The 12611-nt window shown below is 38.0% G+C and overlaps 1 protein-coding gene across 5 annotated transcripts in view; it reads right to left on the reverse strand.

Moving 5' to 3' along the window:
• Positions 1-3205: 3205 nt before the first annotated feature.
• MME (membrane metalloendopeptidase) overlaps positions 3206-12611 on the reverse strand; it is a 93255-nt gene continuing 83849 nt past the window's right edge. For 3 of the 5 annotated variants that reach the window (XM_032485900.1, XM_032485894.1, XM_032485906.1), the window contains exon 23: positions 3222-6983. In XM_032485900.1, the coding sequence (XP_032341791.1) occupies positions 6884-6983 (100 nt within the window). In that variant the 3' untranslated portion in view covers positions 3222-6883. Of the gene's footprint in view, positions 6984-12611 lie in introns of all 5 variants that reach the window. The other 2 variants (XM_032485887.1, XM_014562383.2) reach the window with 1 other exon arrangement.

Consider the following 12611-nt stretch of genomic DNA (forward strand, 5'->3'; position numbering starts at 1 on the left):
TCTCTCTCTCTCGGCACATCACACGTTTAGCTGCATGTGTTTGTCTATATTTTAATGTCTCTACTATAGTAAAAGGGCAGCTGTTTTAATTTATTTTTATCTCTAACAACCCAATAGAAAGTGATCTTCTAATGACCATTTTATATGCAATATAGTGCATCACACATAAAAGGTGCCCAACATTTGGTCAGGGAGTGAGTAGGTGTAGTGGACAATTGTAGTGCCAACCAAAGAATAGCATTTTATCTTGTTTTTCTTTTCTATTATTTTTATTTTTGCTTCTAATACAATACCTTGAACATAGCAGTTGCTCAATAAGTGTTTACTGCTATAATTGTTTAAAATAGTAAACATTTAAAAAAATAACAAAGGCTTATGCAAAGTAGTAAATTGGAAAATACATCGTTTTTCATAAAAGTTATGTGCTTTGGGAATTATTAGCTACAAGTGAGTTGATTTTGAGAGGCTAGAAATGTATTTTACAGAGATGTAGAGAACTCTGAAAGTAAATTCATACAGGTTTTGAACTTCAGTATACCTTGGTTTGGTCCCTGACCTTATCATTTACTATCTTTGTGAATTTGAGCCAATTAGCTACCTTTTCTGAAATGAAATTCACCATCAGTAAAATAGGAATTAACTCACATAAACTCACAGGAGAGTTACATCAAATGGACACTTTTTACAAACAACCTATATTATGGGCCTTGCTCACAATAAATAATCAGTATTATTTCTCTTCCTTCCCACCTTCTTTTATTACCAACTTTGTTTTTTAAAATATTAAATCTAAGTAAAATATCTAATTCTTCATTTTGGTTAAACAAAATTAAAATTGACACATTCAAAATTTAATATGCATAATGTAATCCAAACTGAGATATTTTGCAAAGCTTTTAAGAAATATCTAGTGTTACTGGTGTTGTGGGCATGTTTCTTTTCCTTTCCCTTCTAGGAATACTGCTTTTCTTCTTTTGGGAAACTGCCCTTCTACTCTGTAGGGAACCAATGATTGTAATTTCTACAACATTCTCACTTCCCCATGGCTTATTCACATGGGTAGGCATGTTTCTAAAATGGGCCAATCGGTTTTTCTCTAGGATTTGTCAAATTACTGCAGTTAGATCCTGTGCTTCCCCTGGGAAGGAAGCAGAGAATCTTTGAGCCTGGCATGGTCGACCATCATGGCTTCCTTCTGTAGAATGTCGATCTGCTATAATAAAGGAAACACATGAAAAGGAGGTCCAGTTACTCCTACTTGCCCCAGATTTGGTAATGGGCACCAACACAGTCTCTAGTTTTGGCTAACCTAGCATGAGTTTGATTTGTAACCAAAGTCAAACAGAAGCAGTGAGTCACCTAGAATTAACTGTACCCTGCTGCCCCCTCCCTGCTCAACCTCTAAACATTAACATCTGACCCCCAGGTAATCACGTTACTGACCAGGTGGAGCATTTAGGTCTGATCACTGTATAATTTATTGGCTTCCATTTCAGTTGTAGGCTGTATCCTTTGGTCAGGGTTTGGCAAATGCTAGGATTTTGTATGGATAGAGACTAAATGAGAGACTGTGGCCAGATCAGCCGAGCCCTTTAGCATTTTCAGGGGATAAAAACCCTTTGGAGCACGTGCTTTGTGCTCACGGAATGACTGTGAGCACAGTCAGCTGAAGGCCCACAAATTCCCCCACCCTGTGTTAAGCAGTGTGTGTCCAGCCATCTCATAAACCTGAGATCCAGCGTGCTGGGAGCAGGAAGCTGTGACCTGAATCCTCTGCACTGGATTCCTTGGGTCTATGGAGACTGAGATACCAAACTAAATAGCTTCTTACATAAATCAGCACATCTTACATCCAGGGGAATTATATTTCTCTTTTTTGGTCCATTTTTCTGTCATTCCCCTCCTGTTCATCATTTCTCCCACACTTCCTCCTTTCTCCCAAATGACATTTTTTAAATGGCTTTAAAAATATGCCATTTTCACATTATAGAAATATTTAAAATGCAGGAAAAAAAGGAAATAAGAATCCCCTGTAATATAATTAATCAATGATATTCCCTGTTAATTTTTGGCACATATCCTTCCAACTCCTTTTCTATGCAACACTATTTTAACATAATTGATATAATAATGCATATTTAACATTGCATCCTTTTCATATCTTCTTTGAACAAAGCCAAACATTTTCTGCTGTTTAGTTTTTTCTCCCTATTTCTTTGATATCATGGATAAAGCTGCTGTCACCATCTTAGCATTAACATCTTGGGCGCCATATTTCAGGGGACATAGAGCTTGCATAGCATGTGTGCTGAAGGATTAACACCAAGGTAATCAATAATCCAGGTACTTGATCCCCTTTTTGTCTTCTTGGAGGTAAACTTTCAGGACGCATTGTAATTTGAGATGATCAGGTCAGAAATGACAGCAAGTGCATTTACAGAAGTCAAATCAGATGCCTGGTAAACCTGAAAAAACCATTAGTTTGGGTAGAAAGAAAATCCAGAAGTATCAAAATTAGTCACAATGGCTGGACTTCCAGTCTTTCTACAGTGCCCAAGCTGAGAGCTCATCCTCGTTTCCGGCAAGAAACAGTGCTCACTCTTCTGCCAGGCTTCATCAAACAACAAAATAGAAGCAATCTAACTATGAAGTTGAGAATGCTAGCAGTGTTTCTCACTATTTTAGAGGAAATGCAAAAAACAAAGGAGCTGAAATTAAGACAACATTGTTAAGACAACAAGACTAGAATGCAATAAACATGTGCCATTTGCATACTAGTTTCATGTGGCTCCTTTCTTCATCTGTTCAACCAAAAGTCAAGTCCCTCAGTCCAGGGACAGTGCATGAAGGTACTTTTAGCTCCCACCTAAGTCATCTGATTATGCCGGTAACTCTCTACAGCATTTGGCAGCCATTTCACTTAACTTTTGAAAACAAATCAGATCAGGAAACTATGGCATCTTTGCAAGAACAGGATAGTGAAAACAAGAAAATATTGGCAAAATAGTTTCTATCACTCATATTGAAAAGATTCAGTTTGATTCTAGCAGGAAGGGTAAGATTATAGAGATAAAAGCGCCATTTGGCCTTAACGTTTTTCAAGACAGAAATGCTATGAGGGTTCATATGGGGGTGGCATTGAGCTGGGTGGTGGTTTGAGCGTGGAGGTGGGGAGGCTGGAACAGAGCTGACTAAAAACAAAAGCAACAGTATGAACAATATTTATTTTTATCTTGTATTTTTGAGACTGGAGCCTGATAGCTTTCTGACCTTCCATATTTGACAGGGTTGGAGTCTTATTTCCAAGGTAATAGTTATCATCTACTTGGAGAATTACATCTGTGACGACAGGAATGATAAAGGTTTTTGAGAAAACTCTTAAGAACAGCACATACCCCAAATTAACAAAACTTTGATCTTTGTTCTTTGGATTATCATGTGGTCTAATTGGACTCAAACATTTATATGGGAGTTTTGAGATGATTCTACCCAATGGTTCTTAACTAGAAACAGATTAAGAGTAAGGCAGCATTGGACACACTCTGCTTCTCTTGCTGAGCATTACTGACAGCATCTAATTATTTTTATTTCAGGTGGGAAAAGCAGAGGCCCAAGAGAAAAGATCAAATGTCCAAGGTCACTTTGTCATTAGTAGCAGAATAGAATTAGAAATAAGAAAGGACTCTTCCCCCAGGATAGCATCCTTTCCACCTTACACCTGAATTTACGTAGATGGTGTAGCACAGAGCAGACATCTTATCAATGGTGTTGCCGAGAACTTCTGTCTTCATCCCTGAGTGACGTCAGCTCCCAATCTTTGGTGTCTCAGCTTCCTAACTCTTTTCTTGACCAGGATTTGGGCATAATTAGACTTACATGTGAGATCGTTACAAATAGATTTTATCTAATGGGACAACACCAAGAGATTGGTAGTGAGTAAGAGACCATCAGGTGCCACGCAGCTCAACAACGGTGCTGTGTACAATTACTGATGTCCGCGTGCGTGAGGAGCGGTGGGGGGTACTAGTGTTCTGACGTCGGTCTATCCCTTAGCCCCAGGAAGTCTTATATTTCTGGAGATAAAAGATCCAGGCACTGGAGAAGTTTTTTTTTTTTTTTTTTTTTTCCCCCCAGAAAACTTCACTCAAGTTCCTCCATGAAGATGGAAGCCTGGTATTTTAAAGAGCTAGCAGTGGGGGAGTCTGGTGCCTTTTTATAATTCGTACTGGTTGCTCTTCAGTTCTGGTTCTTCAGCTGCTCTGACAGCATGGAAATTAAATAATTCAAAAGTTCTCTTCAGAGCTGGATGCTCCAATTGCTTCCACTATTAATATTACTTAGGAATGTTTTAAGTTTAAGAAAATATACACTTAAGTGTACTTCAAATTATCCACCATGATGGTGGTAGTGATAAAGGGGGGAGAATAAGGCTATCCATGATTAGCTTGAAACTATATATATATATATATATATATTTTTTTTTAATCAGAAGCAGAAAATTTAACATTGACAAAATATATTAATTCATCCACCATTCATTTTTAAAATTTGCCAACTGTCCCAAACATGTATTTTATAGCGATTGTTTTTCCTGGTCCGGAATCCAATTCAGAATCATGCATTGCATTTATTGTCACGTAGTCTTCAGTCTCCTCTAATCTGGAACAGCTCCCCAGGCCTTCTTGGTGTCTTTTGATTTTGGCAGTTTTGAAGAGTATAGGCTGGTCAGTTGAACAGTTAAAACTATATTTTCAATGTTCATGATTTTAGAAAGGACTTGTGGAAATTAGTCCATAAAACTCTCAGGTAAATAAAGATGATATTATGCAAGTATGTTCATAGTTGCACTATTTGTAACAGCCCCAAACTGGAAACTTCTCAAGTGCATCCACAATGGAACAGAAAAATTGTAACATAGTCACAACAGAATACTATTCAGCAATGAGAAGGAAAGATCCACAGTCACATGCAACATAGATGAATCTCACAAACGTAAAGCTGCATGAAAGATGCCAGACAAAAAAGAACGCATGCTGACTGATTCTATTTACATAAAAGCCAAAAACAGGCAAAACTAATGTATGATATTAGAAGTCAGGCCAAGTCGGGGAGGGTATAGCTCAGTGGTAGAGTGCCTGCCTAGCATGAACAAGGTCCTGGGTTCAATTCATGTGTTTAATTTATTAAATAAATAAACCTAAAATTACTTTCTCCTCATTAAAAAATTTTAAAAAAAGAAAAAGAAAAAGAAAAAAAAAGTCAGGCCAGTAGTTGTCCTTGGAAGAGTGACGTGACAGTTGAGAAGGGCTTCTGGGGCATGTCCTGCTTCTCATAGGTCCTGGCTACAGGGGGGTGCTCCGCTGGAGAAAGTTCACTGAGCTATACACTTAAGCTTCATGAAATTTCGGTATACATGTTATATTTCAATACTACTTTGAAAAAACAAGTTAAGTGGGCATTTTTCAACAGGCAGAAAAACCAGCACTCCTATTTTGGATATTCCTTCATTTCCGTGTTTTGTTAAGAAAAAAAATAAGGCTTTTGGACCTTTTTTGTAAAATATTAATCAAGTAATGAAATGAATTAAACTAGCCAACAGGACAGGAAAAGAGAACATAAAAGCCTCAAGAGACGAGCTGCCATCAGGGGCTGCCGTCCCCCTCCCAGAACTGTACGCGAGTTAGAATTTTAGAAGCAGGCCCACTGGATGCACCGGAGTCTCTCATGTCTATTCAGAAATGCACTTTCCAAAGCTAGATGGCTGGCACAATAAGCTTAGTGAGTAATGAATTCATAATTTCCATTTATTATCAAAATACTTCCATCAGAGGACAAACCTGAAGAGATAAGGAGACGCAGAGCTACAGAGATGCGGTTTTGCCCTTTTCTCACAGCCACCTTCAGGGACAGATTTAATTTAGAAAATCCTGCTTGTAAACCACAACTCTTAGGTATCTTTAGACCACTGTCCCATGGCAATTTTTACCCCAAAGTTTATGCTTAAAGCTTTTCATCAATATGGTTTATAAGTTTAAAAAGTCTCAAATCTTCATCTGTGATTTACAGATTTTGGTTCATAACTCTTTATCTCAGTCTGAGGTTCAGTATTCAACGGTTACCTATAATAACAATCCCTTAGTCATAAATGTCATTAATAATTAAATATAAAAATTATTTATACATTACTACAAATCTCTTAAAAAGGCCAAGTTTTGAGAGAGAGAGAACAAGAAGTTGCTTAGAAAACTGCAGGGAGCCTCAAGAATCTCATGATCAGTCAAAGCAGTAACAGCAGAAACCGTTTCAGACGTTCATTTTAGCCCTAAGAGTGCTTAAAACACAAAGCTCTCAGAATGGATAACTGATGACTGGCAAAAATAGATTAAAACTACATTAAGTCCCGAGGCCCCACTATGTATAAGAATTCTTTGGAAGAGCCCTGAAGGAGTATAAATGTCGTAAGTAAAAGTAAAAATAAGCACACAGGCAACGGGTGTTTAACTCTCACGTGGGTGCTGTGCTTCTGGTGCCGAATGAATTCCTCAACCTCATCTTTCTCCCTGTGATTAGAAGTCCCGGTCATCAAGAGACAACATCAAACTGGCAGATCATACGAGAAATAGACATGAACGGTAGTATTATCTTTAGATATTAAGCATTATTTACACAGTGAGCAGTGATTGATTTGATAGACATTAGACCCCTCCACCCTCCACACCTTTCCCAGCATAACCTAACTTCATTTTATCACAATGCTCTCATCTCTGTGAATGACCTCCATGTAGTTACAGTGACTTCTCTGGCCCTTTTTTTCTTGGATAGAGTTCCCCATTTCTGTGATGTTGGCAAGTCTAGCCCAGGGCTGCACTGCTTCTTCTGAAGATTACCAAACCCGGCATTTCTTTTCTGGATTCATGTATGAATTCTTGTGGCAGTGAAAGGCTTCTGAAAACTCAGGAGAGTTCTGCAAAGTCCCAATAATCCTGTAATTACAAGCAAAAAAGAGTCACCATGAGAATTTGATACTCATATCCATACCACATAGGAGCTCTGTAGACTTTCTTTGTAAAAGCCAAGAGAATGGGTTTGGAAGTTTCAGTTTAAAAGGGAAAAAAAAAAACAAAACTCTTAGAATGAACCCATTCCTTTTCAGTAACAGAATTTTTAAGTGGAGATGTAGTAAACTATAGGACTTAAGAGCACCAATCTTGAAACCAGACTGCCTGGTTTGAATCCTGGTTATGAACTGTATTTATTTGGCCTCTCTGTGCCTCAGTTTCCTTTTCTGTAGAATGCATATAATAATAGTACTTGCATCTTCAGGTTGTCACAGGAAGTTCATTTATCAACACTCTATATGTGTTTGTGAGATAAATGAATAATTCATATTTGGGATTGCAGTTATAAGAAAAGTTTGGTCAGAGAATAAAATCATGATTTCTTACCTTATCTTAAAAGGGCTCACACAATAGCTTTCAGTGTATCAGACTTCAAGTAGATATTTGTTGATTTGATGATTTGATTTAATAGGGAAGATAATTATTTTCTTTATTCGCAAAAGAACCCCATAGGTATCAGAAACTGGATTCAGCCTGAGTAACTGGAAAGGCTTGGCAAATGCCAATTTCCTCTGATCTGACCCCAATGGGCAAAAACAACACTGTTCAACTCACTATCAGCACCAAGCAGCATTGGAGGGACAGCCAGGTCAGTACAATGAGGCAGAGGGATGTTTTCCCATCAACCCTGAACCAGCCCCTTCCCTTCTCTCCCCCGGGAACTGCCCCGCCCCCACCACAGCCACCTTGGGCTGGGGGCCGGGGGCTGGGCAGCAAGCAGCCTAGACCGCTGGGAAGACTTGGAGTTGGTGCTAATTTGCTGAGATCTCCCCACCTGGCAGACGTGTGCGCGTGTATGAGTCTGAGCATTTCTCTCCCTTTTAATCCATTCTTCATACAGTGGTCAGAGTGAATTTTAAAATTTAAGTCAAGTTCCATAATTCTCTTACTTAAAACCTTCCAGGGGCTTGAAGGCTATTCAAACTCCTCTCCATGGTCTCCAGCATCCCGGTGGCTCCAGTTACCTTCCACGCCTCCTCACAGTATCTTTCTCTTCTTGATCCTCATGAGGCTCAAACCACACTGATCCACTTTCCATTCCTCAAACTGGCCCAGCTCTTTCCCTCTTCTGGGCCTGCTGTCCCTGCCAACCCTGCTCCCTGGAAATTTCCTCCCCCATGACTACATAGCTAACTCCTTCCCAGACTTCATGCCCCCGCTGTAACACCCCCCCCCCACCCGAGGCCTTCTTGGAACACTGTCCACATGAGTTCCCCCATCTCTGCCCCCCATCAGCCCTGTCAGAGCACTGAGCACAATGTGCAATGATTTGTTCTCCTTCTGTAACTCCCTGACATACCCTCCACACTGTAACCACTATGAGGGCAAATACCAAGTATACCTTGCTCCCCGCTGCAGCACCAAAGCTCAGCACAGTGCCTGGCATATTGCAGGGCTCCAGACGTAACGACTAAGCCCATCCCCTGGCCGTGGTGATTACAGGTAGAGTTACAGGGCATTACAGAGAAACACACTGTTCAGTGTTTTTGGTTTATTTGCTACTGTAGACCAGCTAGAGAGAAAGAAAGCATTTCCTTTCCCCACCTCCACTCCATATGGATTTTCTAAGTCTGGCTTCCTAATGTCTCATCCATCACCACATCAGCTCTTTCTCAGTCTCCCACCCGCTACAACTCCCCTATCCTTTAGGAAGGATGTAAACATTTTTGGTTGTATGTTTTTGAGAACTCTTAGAGGAGTCTTAAAGATGGAAAGGAATCTTCCTGGTATGATGGGGTGGGGGAGCAGTTGAGGCGGGGAGGGCAGAGCAGAGGAACTTCCATGTATGGGTCCACTTGAGGGGGAGAAGACTGACTCTCCCAAGCCTGAAGAGGGGCCCAGGAACGCCAGTTTGTGTGAAGAGCAAGGACACGCCTCTCGCTCTGAGAGGAGCCCCAAGGGGATCTCTGATGGGATGGCACGTGTCTGTCGGGGACGCTCCCGCGGCCGTCGACCATAACCAGTGGAAGGAAATGGAGTCACCCGACTTTAGACAGGGCAATCGGACTTCTAGCATGTCAACAGTGACCGTGGCAGGCTGGAGAAGGAAGTTATTCCCTAATTTCTAGGCTCATGAGATGCCACTGGATTCCTCTATGGCCCTGAAAATGACTGGAATTAGATTTCTCACTTCCTGGCTTAGGGTGGGAGCTTAGGGTTTAAATTAATATGATTTCTTACACATGAAAGTTCAAAAACAAATTCACTTGATATATGATCTATGATCATACATATAAGAATAAAAAGCCTTTAGACATCAGAAATTTATATTAGTATTTAGTCTTTAAGATTCTAGGTTAACAGACTCTGGGAGTTAGAGAGGGGCTATGATTCATTTAATCTAATCCTCAAAAGAAAAAAGAGAAAAAAATTTTAAAAAGTTTCTTTTGTATAGTATAGGGAACTATGTTCAATATCTTGTAATAAACTTTAATGGAAAAAAATATAAAAACAACTATATATATGTACATGCATGACTGAGATATTGTGCTGTACACCAGAGATAGACACATTGTACTTGACTGTACTTCAATTAAAAAAAAAAATCCTCTTCCCACATTAGGAAACCCGATTAGCTGGCTGAGGGACAGTATGACAGTGGTCTGACTGTTCCTCAGACTGAGGAGCAAGCTTCCTGATGGACAAGGTAAGCATTTGACAATCATTGGCTGGTAATTAACATTTTTTCAAAGGACTGTGTCTTAAATATCACCATATGGGGATAAGCACTTCAGTAAAAATGCCCTAACTGATGGCTTAATTCTATGTTTCTCTTAAAAATATTAAAGAAACAGAAACACATACACATACACCTCAAAACAAGAAAACTTTAACCCCACACCACTGGGAGTTGGCCACGCAGCAACACTCAAACTGACCCACATGCCCTCCTTCTCCATTCTAGCTCCTCTCTTTCCTTCCAAAGACTTCAATTTAGATAATTTAATTCTGAATAATCAGGTCAACAACGTACTAGGGCTTCACTTACTTTCCTAGGACTCTAATTAGTGTTACATTGTTTATAACATCAAATCTTTGGATGGATGACAAAAATAGTCTATTTTAAAAAGTGGATACATTATTAATTAAAATGAAGCTCTTCTCTAAGAATGGGATCATATTTTATTAATATTCTTACAGGAATCTCATGCTACCTGAAAACTGTAGTTTTTGTGTTTCTGTTTACAATAACAGAAGATAATACTTTTATTGGTTATGTCTTAATCTACTTGAAATTTTTACTTTATTATACCAAGCGTTTTATCACAGTGCTGCTGTTTATTCCCTTGGCAAATAATCACCTGTACTGAAAATATCTAAAAGATATGGTGTTGAACATCATGTAACCAAGAATGGACTTTATATCCTATAACATATCTGACTACTCCTGCCTGCAAATAACTTTTTTAAATTACAGAATGAGCTTTTTTGCAATTAGTGAGTTCTCTGACAATATTTGATTACTTCTTTTAAATAAATGACTTGTCTACAAGGTGTTCATAGATAAACTATCCAATCTTTATCATTAACTAATGTTCATGGTCCTTTTAAAGTAAGGTCACTTTGATCAGCATATGTTCCACTGAAATTCATGAAGAAATAAATGTCTGAATAGATTCCCAGGTATAGCCCAAAGAATAGTAAGTGTTTATAGCAGTTCTATGAGGCCCACCGAAATTCACATCGTTTATAAAATACCAGAAACCAATGCTAATAAATGGAGGAAACAGCAGTATTTCAAAGAGGGTTTGGCTTAGGCAGGTTAAGTCATTGAACCATAAGAAACAAAATAGCCATGTAACTTGAAAATGTCTACATAAAACACTAGAAAGACTTTTCCTTTAGAAGTAGTAGAAATTAAGCTGTGGAAAACGTTTCTTGTATTATTAGTGGCATTAATTCTCTCAAGTGCCCTTTGTTCTTACTGGAAGCTGATCTCAAGCAACCTAAGTAAATTAGTAGCATTACTTTCCAGGTGGCTTAGACATTGGTGTCATTTTGTCTACTTGAACTTGCTTTAAAAAGTGATCAGGTCCTTATATCTCATACAGAAATATTACATCTGAATAACTTTAGAAACACATTTATAGATAATACAGTAAATATTATCATAGCAACCATTCCCTGAAGTGACTGTAGATGGCTAACAAAAACTGGATTTCCTAAAATAAGTCATTTAAATTGCAAATTCAACTTCTACAATACAAGGGGAAACGTTTTTGTTTTAAACACCAAAGTTTTAGAAGCTTATCTGAAAATACGTAAAACTTTAGTTAGGAAGAATAAAACAATTATAGATTAGACCTAACATGGTTTTATAGAGTCAGCTTTATAGCAATATACTTTGCCTTTTGTTTTTAATACTGTGGTTATTTAAGCATAAAGTTACAAAATCTCCCTCTGTTTCAGAAGTTTCTGCAGAAACCACTATGCACAATTTTTCAACAGCAACTCAGTATCTTACTAGTTTTTAAGTTTCTTTAAAAACATGTGTTTTACTTTGTACAGCCAGGAAGCAGCCTGTTTCCAAAACTAAATGTGACTTCAACCTTTTGCCAAGGAAATCCTTTTACCTCCAGTAAAAATAATAATTTCCTTGACAAAAGGTTGGCATTCCATTTACCCTTTAAAAAAATCAACACATACTTCTCTTATTATGAATGAAAAATAGTCAAAGAGGCATCTTTGGGGCCAAAACAAAGAAAATGACAGGTATAAATAATTTTATATATTTATAATAAAGTACTCAGTTTAAAATTGGGGGTAGAAAACAATTACATATCTACCTAAATTATCACTTAACTGGTGATTAGTTATTTACATTTTGAACCATGCAGACATAAGAAATGAATAAAGAAAAAAAAAAAAGCCCTTGACTGTCAGCTAATATGGAATGTTGCAAAATTCATACACATTTTTTCATAGATATTCTGTTCTTATTTCTCTAATCTAAAAGTAATCCTAGCGCTACTTTTCAAATACATATATGTAATAGGTACTTCATACACAGTAACATTAATCCTCCTAGGAACTATCATAGTAATTCAATCCTAATTTTATATATCAAGAAATGGAGACACAGAGGTTAAGGATCAGCTTGTAAATGGCAGAGCCATGGCTGAAACTCAAATGTTTCTTAATTCAAAGCTTGCATTCATTTTTTACCATAAAAGTCTTGAGAATATGTTTTCTGAGCTAATCGAAATGGAGGAATGGGACAGGTGAAGACAGACAATATAGTAAAAAGAAAGAGAAAAACAGAAAAGACCTAATAAACAACCACAATGAAAAGTTAAGAAGTATCACCATCAATGGCTCTGTAGTGTAGGAATAAATAACTCCACATATTATAGCTCCTAAGGATTTTACAAATCTAGTAAACAGTGAAACCATAAGTAAGTCATAACAGTAGTCTGTGTCATCAAGAAAAAGAAAGCTCAGGTTTTGTTCAGGATACTGTGCTAATAAGGCAGGAAGCTAGAAAATTTATTT

This window comes from Camelus ferus, chromosome 1 (assembly GCF_009834535.1).
Source record: "Camelus ferus isolate YT-003-E chromosome 1, BCGSAC_Cfer_1.0, whole genome shotgun sequence".
In the NCBI taxonomy this organism is placed as follows: Eukaryota; Metazoa; Chordata; class Mammalia; order Artiodactyla; family Camelidae; genus Camelus; species Camelus ferus.